The sequence below is a fragment of the Phascolarctos cinereus genome, unplaced genomic scaffold (genome assembly GCF_003287225.1).
Source record: "Phascolarctos cinereus isolate Bilbo 61053 unplaced genomic scaffold, phaCin_HiC Scaffold_1;HRSCAF=81, whole genome shotgun sequence".
NCBI lineage: Eukaryota > Metazoa > Chordata > Mammalia > Diprotodontia > Phascolarctidae > Phascolarctos > Phascolarctos cinereus.
In genome coordinates this window covers 270,803,689-270,823,615 of record NW_027555514.1, presented here as the reverse complement: position 1 = coordinate 270,823,615, position 19,927 = coordinate 270,803,689, and the positions used below count along the sequence as shown (strand labels likewise).

Genomic DNA, 19,927 nt, shown 5'->3' with positions numbered 1-19,927 from the left:
ACCAAAAAAAAAAAAAAGAAACAAACAATGGATATGATACAGAGAAGCAGGGAAGACCTTGCAGGCATGCCTGCCGTGCTCCGTGGGTGAGACAGACGTTTAGATAAGACAGAGTCCCTAGCCTCACTGAGCCTCCATTCTAGGGAGAGGGATCAGAGCAGACAAAAGCATTAGACAGTTGTGGGCGACCAGCTCTCCAAAGCTCTTAAGCTGCTCAAACAGTTACTCTAAGAAGCTGAAATCAGCTACAAAGTTTGTCCAAACAGTAAACATCCAGCCACAAGCATCTTGCTAAGACAAAAGATTTCCCCCCATTATCCTAAAACGAAGAATGTGAATTTCCTAGTGCCTGGAGCCAGCGCACCTTCAGGAGACCAAACGCAGTGGCCTGTCGTGACGTGTCATAGATGTCCTCCTCGGCATAGGCCAGCAGGACCTGGAGCTGCTTCTCCGTGATCTTGTAGGACTTGACCTTCTTCACGAGGATGGTCACACACTGAAAAGGAAAACCCAGTTGCACCAGAATTAACAGCGCACCCCACAAATCAATCTGGTGACAAGCATTTATTCAGAGCTTTACAGGCAGCTGTGCTAAGCACTGGGCACACAAAGAGAGACAGAATCAGGCCCTGTCAAAGAGCTCAGACAACACACAAGGAATGTCAACAGTACACATGGAACAGATGGGGGTTGGGGAAGGCTGAGGGGAAGGGAAGTGGCGTCAGAACGACACCAACAAAAATGTCCTGTCACGAGTCCCATAAGAGGAACAGCCATCACACCAGGGCTACTGGACAGCAGGGTACAAGGAGGAGAGCAAAGACAGGAAATGGGGGACTGGCCCGGGAAGGGCTTGAAGGCCCAGCACAACCACCATGATGGAAAAGGGAAGATGCAAGTACATGATGGGCCTTAGACCCCAGAGAAGGGCCAAGCAAAGCGGTGGGTGAACTGCTCGGTTTCCTTGGCCAAAACACACAGAGCAAACTAAAGCCTCCGAGTTTTCTCTGCTCCCTTACAACAATGTTTCTTCTCCAGATGCCCCTTCCTCAAACAGCACAGAGCCTGCTGGGCCCCGCGGGGTCTTCTCCCCCCTCACCTTGAAGCAGTTGACAACCAGGTGGAAGTTCTGGCCCTTGGCAGCCCCAAGCCTGGCATAGTCTTTGAGCAGGAGGAAGAGCTGCTTCGTAAGCTTCTCTGAGTTCTCCGCAATGGAAGGCAGGGGGAACTTCAGCACCCAGATGAGAGACTGTAAAGCACCCGTGATGACCTGGAGACAAAAGTCAGGGTGGAGGGAGAGAAGCACAAGCCCCGGGCCCCTGGCAGGGGGAGTGGAGAGAGACACCCGGACTCGGCAGGGCCTGGGCCCGAGCTCCACGTTCAGGGGAGCCAGTGCCCTGGGCAGAGAGGGATGCAATCACAGGCCTAGCTACCATCTCTGCCAACAAACACACCAGGTGTGTGTGGGCAGACACAAAACGCGGAGTGCGGACCCACTGGCAGGAAGCTGACATTTGGGGGGACGAGGACAGGATGACTCAAGGCGGCACCACAATCTCCTTGCTACTAAGTGCCTTCTGTGTGGCGACATCAGCCTCGAAAGGAAGCCCCTCCGTCCCTTCTGCGGAGTGTCCCAAATGCTCCTCATCCCCAGGCCAGTTGAGGAGGGGGCTCATTTACCATGCAGGGAGACTGGGGCATCTTTACAACACTGGCCCCGAGGACTGTGCTGTGTCCTAAGCATGCGGCAATCCTGCTGACCCATCAGGACCAAGGAAACATTCCTGGAAGCATGGCCTCCTGCCAGGGAACGTGATGGATGTCCCTCTGGCTCCCCTTCCTGCAGGACCACAGGAAAGGCACTTCTCCCTCTGGTCCTCAGTCTGCTTGGTCCAGAGGGCCTCTGACCACCTGTGCAGCTCTCAATTCTATGTTGCTAAACCAGGACCCTTGTCTCAAGAGGCCTCTTTGGCCTCGAGGGTCCTGAAGGCAGGGAGCAGATGCTGGGACCTCTATGCCTCAGTTCACCCCAATCTTACAGCATATGGTTCTCCCCCCACGGCAGCAGAAAGGCATAGGAGGTAAACATCTGCAGCCACCAGCAGCATCCAGCATCCCACCACCTCGTGCTATTGTAGGAGCACTTTCATCGCCACCAAATGGTCCTTGGGAAGGCAGCTAACTCATGGTAAGGCCCACCTAGTACATTTAAAACCCACTTCCAGAAGATGCTCTAAGCTACCAAACTCTGACCCATCTCGCACCTCTATGACAGAGTGCAGGATCACCAAAGAGTCTGGATGGCATATCTGACCTAACTGCGTTTTTCCATGGGGGTGACTTTAGGTGTCAAATAAACAGCACAGAGGAAAGCCGAGAAACAAAACCCTGGTCAGCTCCTTCCCCACGTGGGCCTCACAGAACCCCAGCTCATCACCATCTGTACTGAGAAATCCAATCTCCTGAACGCTCAGACTCCCAAGCCCATGCCCCACCCCCTTTCTAGGCCCGGGGGCAGGGACTCCTGGGGGCTCCGTGGGGTTTGCTGACTGTCTTTCCTCTCGCTTTTCTTATTCTGCATTTTCAATCATTTGAGGATTCTCGTGTATTTAACATAAGGGATGCCTCACTGGGAAGGGCTCCAAAATGAGGGTGACAGAAAACCAGAAAATGCCAATGACCATTTGTTAAATGCACAGAGTTCCTCTGTATGATATAAAGCCAAGGAACAGTAATAACAATGGTTACTGCATCGACAGAAACACTCGGCTCTGAAAACCGCAGGAAGCCTGATGTGATGCTGAGACAAGTCAGTCTGGAGTTAGGAAAGCTAGGCTTTGAGGCCGTGCTGCTGCTGACAGGCAGGTCCTGTCTGCGTGGCCTCAGTCAGCCCCTCCCTCTTCTGTAAAATGGAGGGATTGGGCTTGCTGAGGCCTGAGGCTGATCCCACGGTCTCTATGAGGCGGTGTGATTCAATGTTGCCGTCACTGCGGCAGTCTGTGACTGGAAATACCCAAATAGAAGCTCTTTGGCCTCTTGGGAGCATCTGGCCTCAGTGCCAGGCTACGACACCAAGACTGAAGGGGACAGAAGCTCAGCTGCCTCTGTATGTGAGTAGAGTAGAAACACCTCTGCTCCGGCTAAAGAATTAGGAGCAGAGCAACGCCACGTTGCCCGAGACGGGGATGAGAACACAGGATGGAGCTGTTGGGGCCCCCGCCTCCCCAACACCAACCCCTCCCCCAGCAGGCAGCACAGCCAGTGGACAGAAGGCAGCCTTGAAATCGGGGCTGGGGTCCTGGGCCCCCTCTGCCGTTCACTCCCTGTGGCACCCAGCCTCAGCTTCCAGATGGCCTCTAAGGTCCCTTCGGCTCTGCACCTCTGACCTAGGACCCCCATGGGGATTTCAAGTCGGCCTCACCTTGGCGTCTCTGGACTTGAGGCAATCAATGAGCAGCGGTGTGAAAGGGTCCAACATCTCAAGCGCGTGCTCGTCGGAGGAGTTGACCTTCGACCGCTTCAGGCTCATGTGCAACAGCTAAGGGAGGAAAAGGCCTTGACTTAGGAAGAGCCATGGGGCTGAAGAGGACAACCCAGAGAGGGTCACTAAACATCCTGCTGCTGGGGCCGCGGACAGAGGAGTGAGAGGCTGCCGGCCAAGCCAGGGAGCCATCTTTGTTTGGAGAACTGGCTGTGGGGGTGGAGAGGAAGAGGGAGACCCTTGGGAAATCCTGGTGATGGAAAAACCACAACTACCAGCAAAGCTTGTTTTTAGAGAAAATGCCACCCCACTGGGCTCAGCAGCTACGCAGGCTGCCCCTTCTCCTGCCGTCAATGCGATCAAGCAGTATGTGGGACGGGGTGCGCAGTGGCCCCAGCCTGCAGGATGCCTGCCCTGGGTGGGAGCACTCACCCGCCTCACCCAGGCGGGAGCACTCAGCCACTTCACCCAGGCGGGAGCACTAGCCCGCGTCACCCAGGCGGGAGCACTCACCCGCCTCACCCAGGTGGGAGCGCACCAGGAGCACTCACCCACCTCAGCCACCTCACGCAGCAGGAGCACTCACCCACCTCAGCCACCTCACCCAGCAGGAGCACTCACCCACCTCACCCAGCAGGAGCACTCACCCACCTCACCCAGGCGGGAACACACCCACCTCACCCAGGCGGGGAGCACTCGGCCACCTCACCCAGCAGGAGCACTCGCCCACCTCACCCAGGTGGGAGCACTCACCCGGAGCCCAGATTCGACAAATATGTGCATGTTGGTTTGGCGGCTCACGGCGGCTTTCTGCCCTCCTCGGCTCGGGGTGGGCGGGAGCAGGAGGCAGCTCTGCGGGGGCAAGCGTGGATCGGGAGGCGGCTCGGTGTGGCTCCTACGGACCACGGACAGAAGGAAGAAGGGGGAGAACGTGCTCAGTTAGGCAGGTCTCGGGCCCCGTCAGCAGGCAGGCAGGAAGGTCGAGCGCTAGGCTCATCTGCGCACTGGTCCCCCTCCCTCCCTCCATCCTTCCTTCCTGCGCTTTAAAAAGGAGGCCCTGAGAACAAGGCAGCCTCGTGTCAAAAGGGGCACCCTGGGCAATGCACAGCTGGCAAATGTCAGGCGTTGTCATGATGGTTAGGAAAAGCGCTAGGTTGTTCGAGAACCATCCCCACCAATTTAAAATAACAGGCCAACACGCTTCCCTTCCTTCCATTTTTGAAAACAGGCACTTCACTGAGATAACAAACCCAGAGGAAAATGCATGAATGTGACAAACATCAGTGTTGCTCTGCGCGTGTATACTCGTGTACGTACAATACCAAAACACGAGCACCCGCACAGATGCGCACCGAACTCGGTGCACCCCACAGAGTCCCCATCCAACCCTTTTCTCCAAAGGCTTTTGGAGAAATACTTTAAATGCCCCCTCGGGATCACCAGATGGGAGATCCAGGGGCTGAAGGTACCTCTGAAACCCCCAGGTCCGTCCCCTCATTCACAGTCAAGGAAATGCCAGGGACAAGAAAAGGAGAACCACGGTTTCAGGCACAGTTCCTTTTCTGGTGCTTTGCTGTGCACATGAAAATGAGTTCTGGGGTGTTTAAGTTCAAAATAAAAGATAAATATAAATGAGGAAACTGAAGCCCAGACTTGATGAAGGAACCTCCCCAAGGCCCTCCCAGGAGCACACGCTGGGGGTGCAATCTGAACCCTGGTCCTGGGCAGGCAGAGTCGGGCCCTTCTAACCTGTTGGGACAAGCTACGTGGCATTTCACAGAATTCCAGTGAGTTATCGCATTTAGCAGAACCACCAACAAACTGTACAGTAACATTACGTACTACAATTCTCTGGGGAAATTTCTAATCAAATGAAAAAAGCAAGATGCTCTGTGCTGATTTCTTCCCTTTTTTGTCTTTAACAAATACTGCTGTGGGGGGTGGCTCTGTGAGAGAGCAAAGGCCGACATGAGGAGGAGAGCCACGAAAGCGTCAGTGTAAAACGTGAGGCACTCCCGCTCCTGCTCCCGTCACTTCTGCTCTACGCCAGTGGCTGTTGTGCTTGGTTAGAGGGAATCCCAGTCACGCGGCTTTTCAGAAGAGCGTAAGAGCGAGCCTCCTGCCCACTTACTTTTCCTTTTCTGTTAACAGAGGCAGGTTTTCACTGATCAGCCCGTAGCTCAGCAGCAGGATGGACTCGGCGGTCATCTCCTCATTCGCGATCAGGCCCGCCACGATGCGGCGTAAGGCTTCGTGCACTTTGCGGGCCAGCTTTAGGCTGGTGGTGCTCTGTAAAACCTGCAGGAAGTGTGAGACACTGCATTAACAGAGAACTGAAAACAGGGAAAGCAGCTGGGAGTGCTAGAAGAGAGGCTGCCTGTGAACACGAAGGGCTTCATTCACAGCGCAGTCAAAGCCACTGGGAAAAGACCCGGTGACAGGGAGCCCATTACACGCTGTGGCTTTGGTCCAGTCTAATCCCTCCTCCGTGACAGGCCAGGCTTCTCTGCACATTATTTAAAGTAATAAGATAGCATCTTACGTTTTTTCATGACTTTCAGCCAATGAATGAAGGTTCCTTTTTTACGCAAAAATCCAGTTCCAGCCACTTACTGGCCTCTTCACAAACCTCTATTACTACACCGATGAACAAGCAGAGAAAGGGACTGCGTCTATCTGTCCACGTGATACGCAGTCACTGCGTGCCGTGAAAGCTGGCATGGCACCGGGAGCTAGAGGGCCAGCCTTGGCAGCACGAGGACCGGGGTCATGCCAGAGGCAGACTGACCCCTAGAGCCCTGAGACTGTGAGCAGGGAGGACATACGGGGCCACCCATCTAATTCAAAACTTTGCGACACGAAGGGGTTCAGTCACTTGGGAACTGTATCAGATCTATACCAATGGAGGAAATTCCTACCCACAAATGGTTACCTGACCCTAAAGCTACAAGAAACACAGCCTTTCTTCTCCAGGCTGTCTCTGCTCGGATTGTGTCCTTTACTCCCTCCCTAACACTGCCTCCTGTTTGCCCCAGTCCTTTTCTGGATCCGCCATCTCCCAACCCAGAATCCCCTGTACCTGGAACGAGCAGGCTAGAGACCTCTAGATTCTACAACAATTCACAGGCTGCTCTTTGCAGACAACATCAGAGGTGGGGTATCCCTGGATGAGCCCATGCAGGACACTGTCCTTGCCAGTCAAACAGCCAGCCCTCTCCAGCTTCTCTGAGGCACAAAACCAGCCCAGGACCAGAAGCCGGCTTCCATCCCAGCAGTCAGGATGCACCCCCTCCAAGAAGCTCCACTCCTCCCCACCCCATGCGCTCCCTCCTCCTGCCTCAGCCTGACCCCACTGTGGCAAGGCCGAGGGCACTGGCCTACCTCTCCCCTTGTTCCTGCCTCTCCTGCCAGGCTCCCTTGGGCCTCTCCAGAGGAGCCACCTGGCTGTAAACATGTCAAATGACGGGGCCTGACACTCTTGGCATTGCCTGATTCACCTCACTCTTCCGTGGAATTGCAGTAAGGGACCCCAGTGACATAGCAGTAAGTTACCAAACAGCACTGTGGAAAACTGGTTTAACAATTCTGAAAGGATAAACAACTTAGACTCACAAACCTGGAACTGGAAGAATCTGGATCTTCTAATCCAACCCCCTCATTTTACAGAGAAGGAAACCAAGGCCTGAGAAGGTGAACTTTGCCCAGGGCCATGTAACTAGTAGCTGCTGGGTGAGATCTGAACCCAGAGCCACCGCTCTTTCCCTCGGGCCATACTGTTTTCTGTTTGCTTAAGAGCAGCATCAGCAAAGTGATAAGCTTCTAGTGTTGTTAGCAATAAATTAACACCCAACTTGTACTATCAGGTGTGGCCAAGTAAAGCACTCTCTTGAGGTCTTCCTGTGCTTAAGATGAACTGAGACTACACTGCTCTGCTTCACTTATTCTATGAACAAGAAGGCAGCAGAAAGGCTGAGGGGTAGCCAGGCCCAGGTGCAGCAAGGCTTGGGGGCTCTGAAAACCCAGGTTCTTCAAAATCTGCTCCTCCTTTGGAGGTGAGGGGAAAAACCCCAACAGCAACGTAAAACGAGCAGAATGAACTGCTGCGGTACAGAAAGTCTCCACGTGCGACTGTCCAAGGGCAGGGGACAAGGGGGACAAAGTGCTGTGAGGCAGACGTGGACTGTGGGAGGAGAATCGTGGCAACACTCAAGGAGAGTAAGAGGGGAAGGGGCTTCCCCACTAGGGGGTTGTGGTGGGCGCCTCTACCGCTGGCCCCTCACACTGGCTGAGCTGGGTCCGAGTGCCCAGCCTCAGAGGCTCCTCTCCCTGAACTGAGCACAGACAGTTCGTCAGCCGTTATTTCCTTCCTCTCAAGCAGCCTGCTCCTGTTACCTGCCTCTCAGCCTGCCCTGGTGCTCACTGTCTCTCCCCACTGATGGCAGAGCTCACACCCATGACTTCGGCACATACACACGATGGCTCTTCTCTGCCTTAGCGGGGGATGAGCGCTGGTGTAAGGGAATGAGTGCTGGTCTAGGGTCAGAGGCCCAGGGCAGGGATCTCTGCTCTGTCTCTAAGCACTTTCCTCCTCTACAAAATGAGAGGGTTGCACCAGCTGAGCCCTGAGGACCCTCCTGGCTTCATCCCTACGATCCTATGACCTCTGAGGAGCCAACGTAAAATGAAAGGGCTGCACGAAATCAATTCAGAGCTGGCAGGATACAGTCAGTTAAACCCAAGTTCAAATCCCTCTACGGGCACTGACTAGCTCTGAGACCCTGGGCCTCTGTTTCCTCCTCTGCACAAGGAGAAGGTTGTGTCTGATGCCTCCAAGGTCCCCTCCAGCCCTAAATTCATGACCACATGGACCCTAAGAGTGGGCACTGGGAGCTGGGGGCACAGTCACCAAAGACACTGAGCTCAGACGGGGGGGCAGAGCCCACCCCGGCGCGTTCAGGGACCTCACCTCTTTCAGGGGAAGGATGAGCTTGGTGACCTGATTCTTCCCAACGAACTTGCCGAGGATTTCATAAGAATCGTAGCTTTTGCTTCGTCGGGCCTCCATGACCTTGGAGATGATCCCCTTTACCTCCTTCTCCTCAGCGACGCTGCCAAACAGCTCGTGGTTAAAGACCTGGGGGGAGAGAACGCCCAGTGACAAGAGGCTGAGGCCTGCCAAGGAGGAGCGGCCCAGAGGACGTCAGCCAGGCGAATGAGCCCCCAGGGTCATGGAGAAGCAGGGGACAGCGGCTGACCTCAGGGCAGACAACCCACCACCCCAGACCTGTATTCAGGTACTCTTCCTCTGGGCTTGCTCTGTCTAGACCCAGGAAGGGACCAGAGAACACTGAAATCTCCATCTGCCGACACGTTTAATCCTTAAAGGAGGGAGCTGGGGTAAAACGCTGCTCTGGTTTTATAGATGTGGCTGGTCTTGCTGTTTATTAGTAAGCTCATTTTAAAAGTGTTTAAAATCACTTTCAGGTTTGTAACCACATCTATTTGTGCAGGTGTGACCTGAAGGTATGGCTCACAACCTCCTGGCCTGGGGACCAAGAGAGATGACCCAGCCCAGCTTCTGGCCTCTGCCCAAACACCACACATCCACACCCACCCACACACACTCTCTCTCTCTCTCTCTCTCTCTCTGAAGAACTGAAAGGCTTTTACCCCTATCATGATGTCCAGGCAAGGATCCAATTCTCCAACTTTCAGGCTGCTTGCGAGACCTTTCAGCAGGATATAAATGGTGAAGGTGAGCACATGAACCTGGAGGGATGAGTCAGGAGACAGGGTAGTTAGCTACTGCTACGCTGGGAAAGTCAGCAAGTCCTGGGAAAGCCCACCTTGTCGGGCAGACCTTCAGACCTGGGCACTCAGAATCAAGCTGTTCAGACTCTTGGCCCCTTTTTAAATTGTGATAACCTAAAAAAAATAAAATAATTTTAAAAATGTGATAACCTAATCAAGAGGGAGCTGAGCTTTCTGCTTGGGGAAAACCAGAAAACCTGCAGTCTGTTTATCCTTGAAAAACTGGGAAGAACACCAGTCCAACACTCAGAGAAGCTGGGTGATGAAGGGATTCCACTGATTCTAAGTCATTTCATCATTAATTCTCTTCTGATCATTGTCTGGTCGCCTATGAGCTAAGGTTAGAAGCTCAGGTCTCCAGCTCATCACCGTTCTTATCTGGCCATGAGGAAATCTGTTCTCGAGAGGGATGTGGGTGGACACCAGGGAGCCTGGCCACTATCTCTGACCCTGCAAGGGGACTCAAACAATGAACATTTCTTGGTTCCCTCTGAATTAGTTAAAAGACAACTTGTTATCCCTCACACCACCAGCTCCTAAAAAACTCACCTATTTGCTACCATTGATGGCCTACAAGCTGAGCAGATAACAGCTCTACAAGACACACTGTCCATCCTCGCCGGTCCTTGTATAGCTAAGGAGGGGCTCACCTTCCTCCCAGGAGCCAGGGAGGCTGCTCTCCGTGGCCCACCTTCAATAGCCTCGGGACGCACATGGGTCCCATTAATCAATCAACCACTCCTCCAAGACAAAAAGGGGAGTTTGCTAGCCCTTCCCGGTGCTAGCCCGCTCTTCTTAACATAACCAACCATGCTGTCCTCTCTGCCACGATGCTGCCAACCTATAACCTACTGTATTATTTTAGTCCCCTCCCCAGGTCTACGCTTACAAAAAGGAGCTGAGCCTTCTGCTGTGCACTGGCCTAACTGAAGAAGCCAGCTGACCACTGGTTAACACGTGGCGCCCTGCCAATAAACTGACAAAGCTCGGACTTCTGTGCCTCGGTTTACCTTTACTAAATTCTATTGAGACGGTGACCATACTATGGAAACTCCCTGGGCTCCACTTTCTTTACTCTTATGAGTACTTAACAATGTAAATATCTGAGCACAGACCAAAAAACAATACTAAGTATAATAACAATAATAACAACGAGAGCTACTTTATATAGCACTTACTGTGTACCAGGTACTCTACTTGATCCTCACAACAACCCAGGGAGAGAGGTGCTTTTATTATCCCTGTTTTACAGTTGAGGAAACTGAGGCAAACAGATGAAGTGACTTGTCCAAGGTCACACAGCTAATAAGTGTCTGAGGCTGGCTTTGAACTCAGATCTCGCTGTCTCTAGGCCCAAAGCTCTACTCATTGTGGTGCCTCCTACTTACCCAGTAAAAATTAAAAGTCTGGGGGCAGCGAGGTGGCGCAGTGGATAGAGCACCGGCCCTGAAGTCAGGAGGACCTGAGTTCAAATCCGGCCTCAGACCAAACACTTGACACTTACTAGCTGTGTGACCCTGGGCAAGTCACTTAATCCCAATTGCCTAAAAAAAATAAAAAATTAAAAAATTAAAAGTCCATTTGGTTTACCTGATATCCCCGAACAAGAGTGGTCTGTAATTCTTTTAAAATGTATTGCAGATAATGCACACCCAAGGTCTCTATTATTTTTGTGAGGGTATTGCGTGCAACATCACGGATTTCCTGGGCTCTGTTCCTTAGCAGGGTACACACTTTCAGCAAAATACTATTACGAAAAAAGAGAAGAAAAAACACAGTCAAAGAAACGAACCAAATTTAATGACTTTCCGTGTACAAACAGACAACCCGTCTCTCCCCATGAGGAAGCACAGTCAATGGTGCAGGCAGTATTCACGTCCAAAGGGGAGGAGGAGGAGGAGGAGGAAGGGAGAAAGGAAAAGGAGACCAATGAAACAATTAAGCAGCTACTACCATAAAGGCCCAGAACTGTGATGGGGCTGGTCAACAATTACAAACAGGCCCTACCCTCGAGGGGCTTACAATCTATCCAGGAAAACAATCTGTACGTAACAGAGCCATACAAACTAGACACAAAGGATCTCCTTGGGGAGGCCCCACCAGCTGGGAAGGCCAGGAGGGGCTCTGGGCGTAAGTTGCTACTAGAAGGAGGCCAATCACATCTGCACAGACCTTTGAGGCTTCCAGGGGCACTTTACATGCTCTGTTACAGTCGAACTTCATGACCCAGGGAAGGAAGTAGGCCCTCTGGGATTACTGTTGGTTGCTCAGTCTTTCTGACCAAACCTGTGACACCATTAGCATAGGGAATTCCCAAGGAGAGACACCTCTGTAGCAGATGACTCACAATCCAGAGATGCTGTTGTGCTTGGAGTGAGACCCGAGTTCAAGTCTCACCTCCAACACCTACAGGCTGTGTGACCTAAGCAACCTACTTAAACTCTGTGAGCCTCAGTTTTCTCATCTATAAAACAGGTGTAATCACACTACCATCCCTACCTCTTAGGAAGCTGCCCTGGACACTAACAAGGTGAATGACATGCCCACGAACGTGGTCATTACACGTCAAGAAGCCGCATCTGAACCCAGGCGTTCCTCCAAGTCCAGCCCTCTCCACACTCAAGGAAGACCACGATCTAGGCAGAATGGTTCTTTTCCCATCAGCGGTCTGAGGACAGGAAGCCCATTTCTGGGGCAGCCTACGTACCTGGGCAGATTCGCTTCCATGACCACCTGGGGCAGGGACTGCATGAGCCTGACCATGGCAAAGGCCAACGGGACCCGGACGATCTCCTCATCGTTGACTACCTTGGACTTGATGAGCTTGTGCTCTTCCTCCCTTTTCGTCTGAAAGAAGAGTTCGGGTCAGACCCAAAGAGAAGCCACCTGGCTGGGGACGGCACCTTAGAAACAGGTCACCCGGCGCTGGAAGGGAGGGCCCCTTGTGGGGGCCCGTCACTCTATCGGCTCAGCTTGCTTCCCTTAACCCCACGCAGCACAGCAAAGGGAAAGGCTGCGGGGTCAATGGCTCTCCTGCGCCCCCCAGCAAATACAGAAAGACGATCCCCACCGAAAAAAACGATGAAGGAAACCAAAGAGAAGCAGCGTGAGGTGCTGCTGTCCAGCCCAGAACCGTCGAAAAGGGCTGAACGAGAAAGAGTAAGGAACTGAGGACCGCAAACGGACCTGGAAAACAAGTGAGAACCATCCGGTTCCCTGGAAACACTGACCAACAGAAAAGCTGGGAACTTTCTGTTGTTCAACCAAAAATAAAGGAAGACTTGCCAGGTCTCTTACAACTAGAGGACAAAGCAAAAAACCAAAAGAATCCACTCATCGCCTCCTAAAGTCCCAGACCTGAGAACGTCACAGCCCAAATCCAAAGCTCCAGCATCTGCCTGTCATTTGGAGTGGTCAGGGACACTGGGAAGTTACGCCATCTGAGATGACATGCGAACCCAGGTCACCCTCTCTCCAAGTCTGGGATTCCACCCACGTACCGCTGCCTCTGAAAAAGCATCCGCGTGAACCCCTGGAGGGTCAAAGGCACATACATTCTGCTTGCTTCAATAAACAGAGCCAAACACTGATCTGTCACGATGTTCAAAGACACTTCACTAGAATCACAGAATATTAACACTGGAAGGAACCGTAGATTCTCTCTCGTCCTGCCCTAATATACAGAGGCAGTAGGGAGCCGAGTGAAGAATACTATGATTAGAAAAGGAGGAAAAAATTATATGAAGTCACTTCTGAGACTACGGCATAGCCCTATCACAAGGGGCACAAAGGCCTAGCAAACAGAGCGCTAGATCTGCAGTGGGCAAGAACCGGGTTTGAATTCCACCTGAGACACGGACTGGCCCTACGGGTCTCTCCTAAGGAATCCTGTTGCTGCCAGTGGCGACTGGGCTGCTCCTGGATCCCAGCAGGTTAAGTAAGACAAAGCTACCGTTCAGCAAAATAACTGTCCAAGAACAGACTCCTAGCTGAAGTCAGGACCCTGAGGGCCTGCGAGCCTGGGTGTGAATACCAGAGGAGAGAGGCTGTGCCTGGCAGCAGGCTTCAGAACCAGCACTGGAGTTGGGAAGACCCCCCTTGCTCTCTTCCACACACACTCAGAAGGATTACCGTGGCAGAGAGGCATTTGTGAAGCTTGGGCAGGATGCTGCTGGTGACGGTTTTGTGAATCTGCTGGATCAGATTCTCCAGCTCCTCTTTGCTCTTAGGGAGGCCAGAAAAGACCAGGGCACCGTCCTCGGGCTCCGCAGCAGACGCCTCCGGGGCCAGCCCCGGGAGGTTCTCATCAGCCTCAGACAAACTCTTCCTCTGCTGTTCCTCCTCTTTCTCCTTCTCCTCTTCACTGGTGTGATCCAATTCCATGGCTTCGTGCTCTGCTGGTACATCTACCTCCATGGCACCTGCATCCATGAAAGAGAGAAAAACAGCCCCCAGAAAAAATTAACCAGGCATGATAATGGCACAGCAAAACACTGGCAACTACAAGTTTTACACGGCAATTCCCTTAATTTGGAGGATTTCAATGGCTTAGCTTAAGATTTCATTCACTGAAGAAGATCTGTTAAGGAGAGCTGGAAGGAATGTCAGAGGCCACCCAATCCAGCCTCCTCGAGGAAACCAAGGTCCAGAGAAGTTGTTTACACTGACTTGAATTGACTTAAATGATCATGCAGAGCTGGAAAGGAGCCTCAGAGGACATACATCTCATCCAGCCCCCACATTCTACAGATGAGGAAACTGAGACCCATGGAGGTTAAGTGACTTGTCCCACGGTCCCACAGCAAGAACTACCAAAGGTCCTTCTTACTAAAACTTCCCCAGCCTCAGGATGACCAAGACCTTTCCTTCTACCTCTCACGCTCATTACTGTGAATCCAGGTGATCTCACAGGGGGGCACTGAAAACATGACCCAACATCAAGAGGAAGAATGGTGCCTCTCCAGCCTGACTCCCAGGGCCAGCATTCATGGGCCCAGGCAAGAAGCATGTCCCTTTGGGGGACTCTTCCTACCACCATCATGAGAGGTATTATCTCCTCTAGCCATATAATAATGAGAATAATAAAACAGCCCAACAGGAACTTCTTTAGGGGCATGAAAAAATTAGCTAAAACTCTCAAATATTTGTATACCCGCCTAATTTCAAGAATTCCAGCAACTTCTATAATAAAGCAGGACAGGGAGCAATGGTGCAGTGGAGAGGATGAAGGGTTAGGAGTCAGAGGGTCTGGGTTTGAATCTCAGCTTCCTGACAGGTATGCTTTGGGGTAGGTTGCTTACATTCTCAGAACCTCAGTCTCCTCATTTGCAAAATGATCAAATCAGACCATTTCTAAGGTCGTTTTCAGCCTGAAAATCCCTGACAATAATCCCAGTGATCATCACCCTACTACTAACACTTATACCATGCTTTAAGGCTGTCAAAGCATTCACATCCCCCATGACCTCACTTGACCCTCATGACCCCAGGAAGAAGGTGCTATTATCATTATCCCCACTGAAAGATGAGGAAAATGACAGTTCAGGATTTAAGTAACTGGCCTATGGCCAACAATCAGTAAAAGCTAGGATTCATAGGACCACAGATTTGAGGGCCAGAAGAGGTCTTAGTGGTCATTTAATCCAACCTCCTCATTTTACAGATGAGAAAACTGAGGCCCGGCGGGGTGGGGGTGACTTGTCCTGAATGACTGTGAGCCCTGATGCTCAGACTCCAGAGCTGGGGCTCTTTCCACTACACCTCACTGCTTCCTGACATTGGACAATTAGTAAATAGAGTAAACAAAGAAAACATGGCTTTAGATAAGCACATTATTTCATTCAGTACATGAATGATGCTGATAATAAAAATAAGAAGAGGAAGAAACATTTTATAGTGCTTTTCAGATTTGCTAAGGGCTTACAAATATTATATTTTTTACCTCATTTGATCCTACTAACAACTTTGGAAGGCAGACATGAGAAGCATTACTGCAGGTGAGGAAACTGAGATTCACTGAAAGGGCTTGCCTGTAATCAAACCCCAATATTCTTCCCATGGGACCACCATGCCACCTTTGGGCATCTAGATGCCCAGGCTCAATCCAGGGCCCTGCCAGAGCACAGGACAAGGCATACGTCCCATCCACCTCCCATCCAGTTGGCTCTTAACGACAAAGCAATCTGGCTGATTACACTCACTTGTTCAGGCCCCTCAGTCACGCAGTGCGACCATTTTCACTTAGGACTGACTGTTACAGCTGGAGGATGCCTGACTCACATCACTGCCCTCTTCTGACAGAGGAGAAACTTAAGACCCAGAGACAAGAAGCCACTATAGTGCTCCAGGTCACACAGCTAGCAAGGGATATAGCCAGGATCAGAACTTCCAGCCTAGGCTTCCTTTAACATCAATGAAACAGCACGTCTTGATATACCATTAATTGAAACCAACCTTTCCCCACGTGTGAGATGCCAAAAAACAGGCCAATTTTAGCCAATTTTTAACCTCTTTAACCCAATTCTTGACCACAGGGACCAAAAAGATGAATAAGTGTCGCACTAGTTTGATGTTTTTTAATATGGAACATTGTTGAGTCATTTCAGTGGTGCCTGACTCTCCATGATCCCATCTGGGGTTTTCTTGGCAAAGATACTGGAGTCATTTGCCATTTCATTCTCCAGCTCACTGTACAGATGAGGAAACTGAGGCAGACAGGGTTAAGTGACTGGCCCAGGGTCACACAGCTAATAAGTGTCTGAGGCTGGATATGAACACAAGAAAATGAGTCTTCCTGACTCCAGGCCCAGCCCAGTACTCTACACACTGCACTACTGAGCTGACTGTTCAACTAGTGAGTTAATATCAAGGTACTAACTTTGCTTTAAAAAGTGCGAATTCTCTGAGACTAATAGGAAAGCCACAACCACTTACATGCATATGTAAGTACCTCTCTGATTTAAATTTAGAACCACTTGCCTAATTCCTGTTTAATGCCATTACAGTAATTGCTTTATTGTTGTTAATAATAATAATAATAATAGCAATAATGAAATGAGCTGGAGAAGGAAATGTCAGACAACTCCAGTAACTGCCATGAAAACCCCAAATGGGGCATGAGGAGACAAGACGCCACAACTGAAAATGACAATCAACATGGAACGTAAGCTCCTGCGGGCACCAGTTTTTGTTACTGTCTTTGTATCCAACGCCTGGCACAGAACAAGCCATCCATAAACGTTGGTGGTTCTGAATATGTGATCAACACACGGTAGTAAATTACAAAAAACATGGAAATTTGGTTAAAAAGTTGTGAAAGGAAAAACTTACTTTCTTCATTCTGAATTTTTTCCATTTGTTTCTCAAGAGTTTCATGGTCAAAGTGGAAAGCTTCTAATACTGTGACTAACAAGCTATCAAAAAAGAGAAACAGGTAGGGCTATTAGCTTAATTAAGGGTACTTGGATGTTTTAAAAACACACTACCACGAGGCGAGGGTAGAACTTTAAACTTTACTGGGTTTATTTCTATTCGACTTAAATATGCATGATGCACACTGATTATTATAATCCCCGAATAACAGCTTTCAGTTACTGAAAGATGTCAGTGAAAGACTTTAAAGAATGGGTTCGGGTAATGGAAACAAGGGTGACCATACCTGACACCCAGCTTCTGATTGATCTGTCCTGTGTGTAAAACATGAATGAAATATTTCAAGTAATACATGTATCCCGGCCAGGAAAGGTGCCTGCAGATAGCTCCAATAAGCTCCATGGAAGCTGTTGTTATGTTTTCATGCTACAAAACAAAACAAGAACAGAGTCACCTCAATTAACAATCATTTATTAAGCACCTACTATGTGCAGGGAACAGCACAGAAAGACAAACAATGATAAACACGCTTGCCTTCAGGGAGCTTCCATTCTCTCGGGGACATAAGATACACGAATAAGGGAGGAGGAGATAATCTGAGCAGGGAGGGAGCAGGTGATGGCCATGGGGGTGGGCCTGTGGGAAGCTAAGGGCTCTCAGAGACAGACAGAAGTAGGAGAGAGCACATTCCAGGACTGTGGGGACTGCCTGGGCAAAGGCACAGAGGTGGGAGAGAGAAGTATGAGGCTAAATGAAGACTCTAAAGGCCTACATACTGGGGGGCACTGTGCCAAGATCTCTGAGGTCCCCAGTTCATTCAATGACTGAGGGGTGGTAGGAATGAACGTACTCCAGAAAGAAAAGACAATCCAAAGTACGGCCACACGAAGGTGCTGCAATGTGAAATGAGGACGCCCCCAGTGCCACGGGGAGGACGTCTCAGCTGCTCTCCGGGAGGGACCATAGGCAGCAGGCCCTGAGCAAGGAGGCCTGAGGTATCTGACCCCTACTGAGCCACCTAGAGAAGGTCGATACTGTCTGGGGCCATTCCTCTTCAGTTACCACTCACAATCAACTTAATTATGCTGATTCATTTTTTGCATACCTGAAATGCTACGGTGCATGCATGCGTGTGTGTGTGTGTGTGTGTGTGTGTGTGTGTAAACACATATATGTGTTTACACACACACACACACACACGCTGGTCCCCTATTCAAACATAAGCCCCTCAGGTGGGCTTTCATTTCTGTTTCATCCCCACACCCAGAGAGGCCTGTGGCTCATCACAGGTGCCAGACCACTAAAGAAACATTCAGTGGGTTCAGACAGTTGCTTTCTCTCCTTTATAAACACTTACCTTAAGCATCTTCTCATCAAAAATTGGCGTTGTGGCATAGGGCATGATGTAATTCTGAAGAGACTTGGAAGACAGAACCATCTTGCCCTCCATCAGACGCTTGCCTAGTTTCTTCAAGGCTCTGGCTCTTCTGTGGATCTAAAAAGACATTGAAAGTTAAATTAGATGGGTGAGAAACTCATATGGAAAAGAGTGCCCATGGCAGACTCTCCCACTCCCATCCTGTGTCAGGGGAGGCCTCTTCCACTGAGAAGGCTGTTCAGGACTCCTCTCTGTAAGAGTGCACCCAAGGACCTCAGATCTGGACCCTCTGCTGTGCCAGCCTAGGATGCTGCAGCCCACAGCCCTTGGAGCATGTCCCTAACAGGGTCCTCGGGGCCTAGAGGTGCAGCTTGGGGGGTGCAGCTCAGGGACCACGGTGTCTAACCCCTTCATTTCATAGATGGGAAACTCAGGTCCAACACGCAGTGACCTGGGCTTCTGGGAGAACAGAGGGGGAGCCAGAAGAGACACCAGACGCCATCTCATCTTTTTACAGATAAAGAAACTGAGGCCTGGTGAGTTTCTCAGACAACACGCCAGAGAAATGTTAGATAACTGTTAACATCTGCTTATGACTGTGGACAAGACTCTTCTCCTCTCTGAATAAGTTCCATAAGGTATAAAAGGGAAATGAGACTTCTTGTGTTACCAACCTCGCAAGCTGTGCAGCAAAAATCCCTGAAAAATCTCCTACAATTTAAATGAATCTATTTTTTGGACTAAACCTAGGATGGCTCGGGTACAAGAAGTCCCTTTTCAGGTGCAGAGACATACATGCTTTTTAGTTAACAGTCTCTGAGGTTATGGTTCTTCCGCAGGGTCACACAGCCTTTGTGGACCCAAAGCGGGACCTGAACCCAGGCCTTTCTGTGGCCAAGGCAGTCTCTTGGTCCCTAGGCCATCCTGCCTCTATGACACTACCAAAGAAGTCCGACAAGCGGAAGCAGCTGTTCGTGCTTCCTCTACACCTCGTAAAGATGAGGTCCGACGAAACCCAGACTTTGGGAACTACTTAATTACAGTGTTCACGGGGGAGGCGTGGCCAAAGTGAATTCCCAGGAGAGAAGCGGCAGTACTCACCTGAATGTGCTTCATGTTCTCAAAGAAGTCCATTTCAGGGTCACTGAAGTCACTAAGCTGAACTAAGTCTTTGAACTCTGGGTGGGTTGGAAAGGTCTGAATTAAACAGGAAAGTAAAGTTGTGTACTCCTGCTGGATACTCTGCAAAGATCACATTGAGGGAGGGAAAACACACAAATATAATCGCTTTTAAAATACAAGAAAACGCCCTGGTGTCTAAAACATAGATGTAACTGCCACCCAAATCCACGATGGATAAAAGATCGATGACTTTAAAAAGAATGCAAACTACTGAGAATCCCTTGAGATGACGTTCAGGAGCTCACTAGTACGATCAGAGACACAGACTACAGCCATGTGGAGGTACCAGGTGACGCTCAACCAAGCGCTGGCAAAAATGATGCCGTGCCACCGGACGCCGGCGAGCCTGAGAACAGATGGGCGCGCCTATTTACTGCAGGGGGAGTTTCCTGCTTGGGGAATCTTGCTGGAGAGTAGTCTCAGACTAAACTGTAAAAGGTACAAGGCATAACTATTTATAATAAGTCTATTGCTGGAAACAGCCCTGAAAGTGTCATCCAACACACACACACAGAGACTCTCGCAGCAGCAAAGCTCTGTGCCTGAGCTAAGCGCCCGAGCCCCGGGCCTGGAGGAGGAAGGGGCAGGCCCGTGAACAGGAAGGTGCCACTGCTGCGGCTCTGCCGAGCAGGAGGAGCACCAGCACACCCAGGAACGGCTTCTGAGAGAGCTCTCAGAGGAAGAGGCAGACGGCAGGATGAATA

The 19,927-nt window shown here is 50.7% G+C and overlaps 1 protein-coding gene across 1 annotated transcript in view; it reads right to left on the bottom strand.

Annotated features, from left to right (window-relative positions):
• The window catches only part of UTP20 (UTP20 small subunit processome component), a 100,582-nt gene that overhangs the window by 10,132 nt on the left and 70,523 nt on the right, over window positions 1–19,927 (bottom strand). Inside the window, 14 exon segments of the mRNA XM_020982333.2 lie at window positions 365–496; window positions 1,100–1,270; window positions 3,422–3,538; window positions 4,235–4,376; window positions 5,613–5,779; window positions 8,448–8,615; window positions 9,152–9,250; window positions 10,883–11,039; window positions 12,000–12,139; window positions 13,424–13,713; window positions 16,622–16,704; window positions 16,950–17,089; window positions 18,021–18,158; window positions 19,143–19,283. Of these exon segments, the coding sequence (XP_020837992.1) occupies window positions 365–496; window positions 1,100–1,270; window positions 3,422–3,538; window positions 4,235–4,376; window positions 5,613–5,779; window positions 8,448–8,615; window positions 9,152–9,250; window positions 10,883–11,039; window positions 12,000–12,139; window positions 13,424–13,713; window positions 16,622–16,704; window positions 16,950–17,089; window positions 18,021–18,158; window positions 19,143–19,283 (2,085 nt within the window).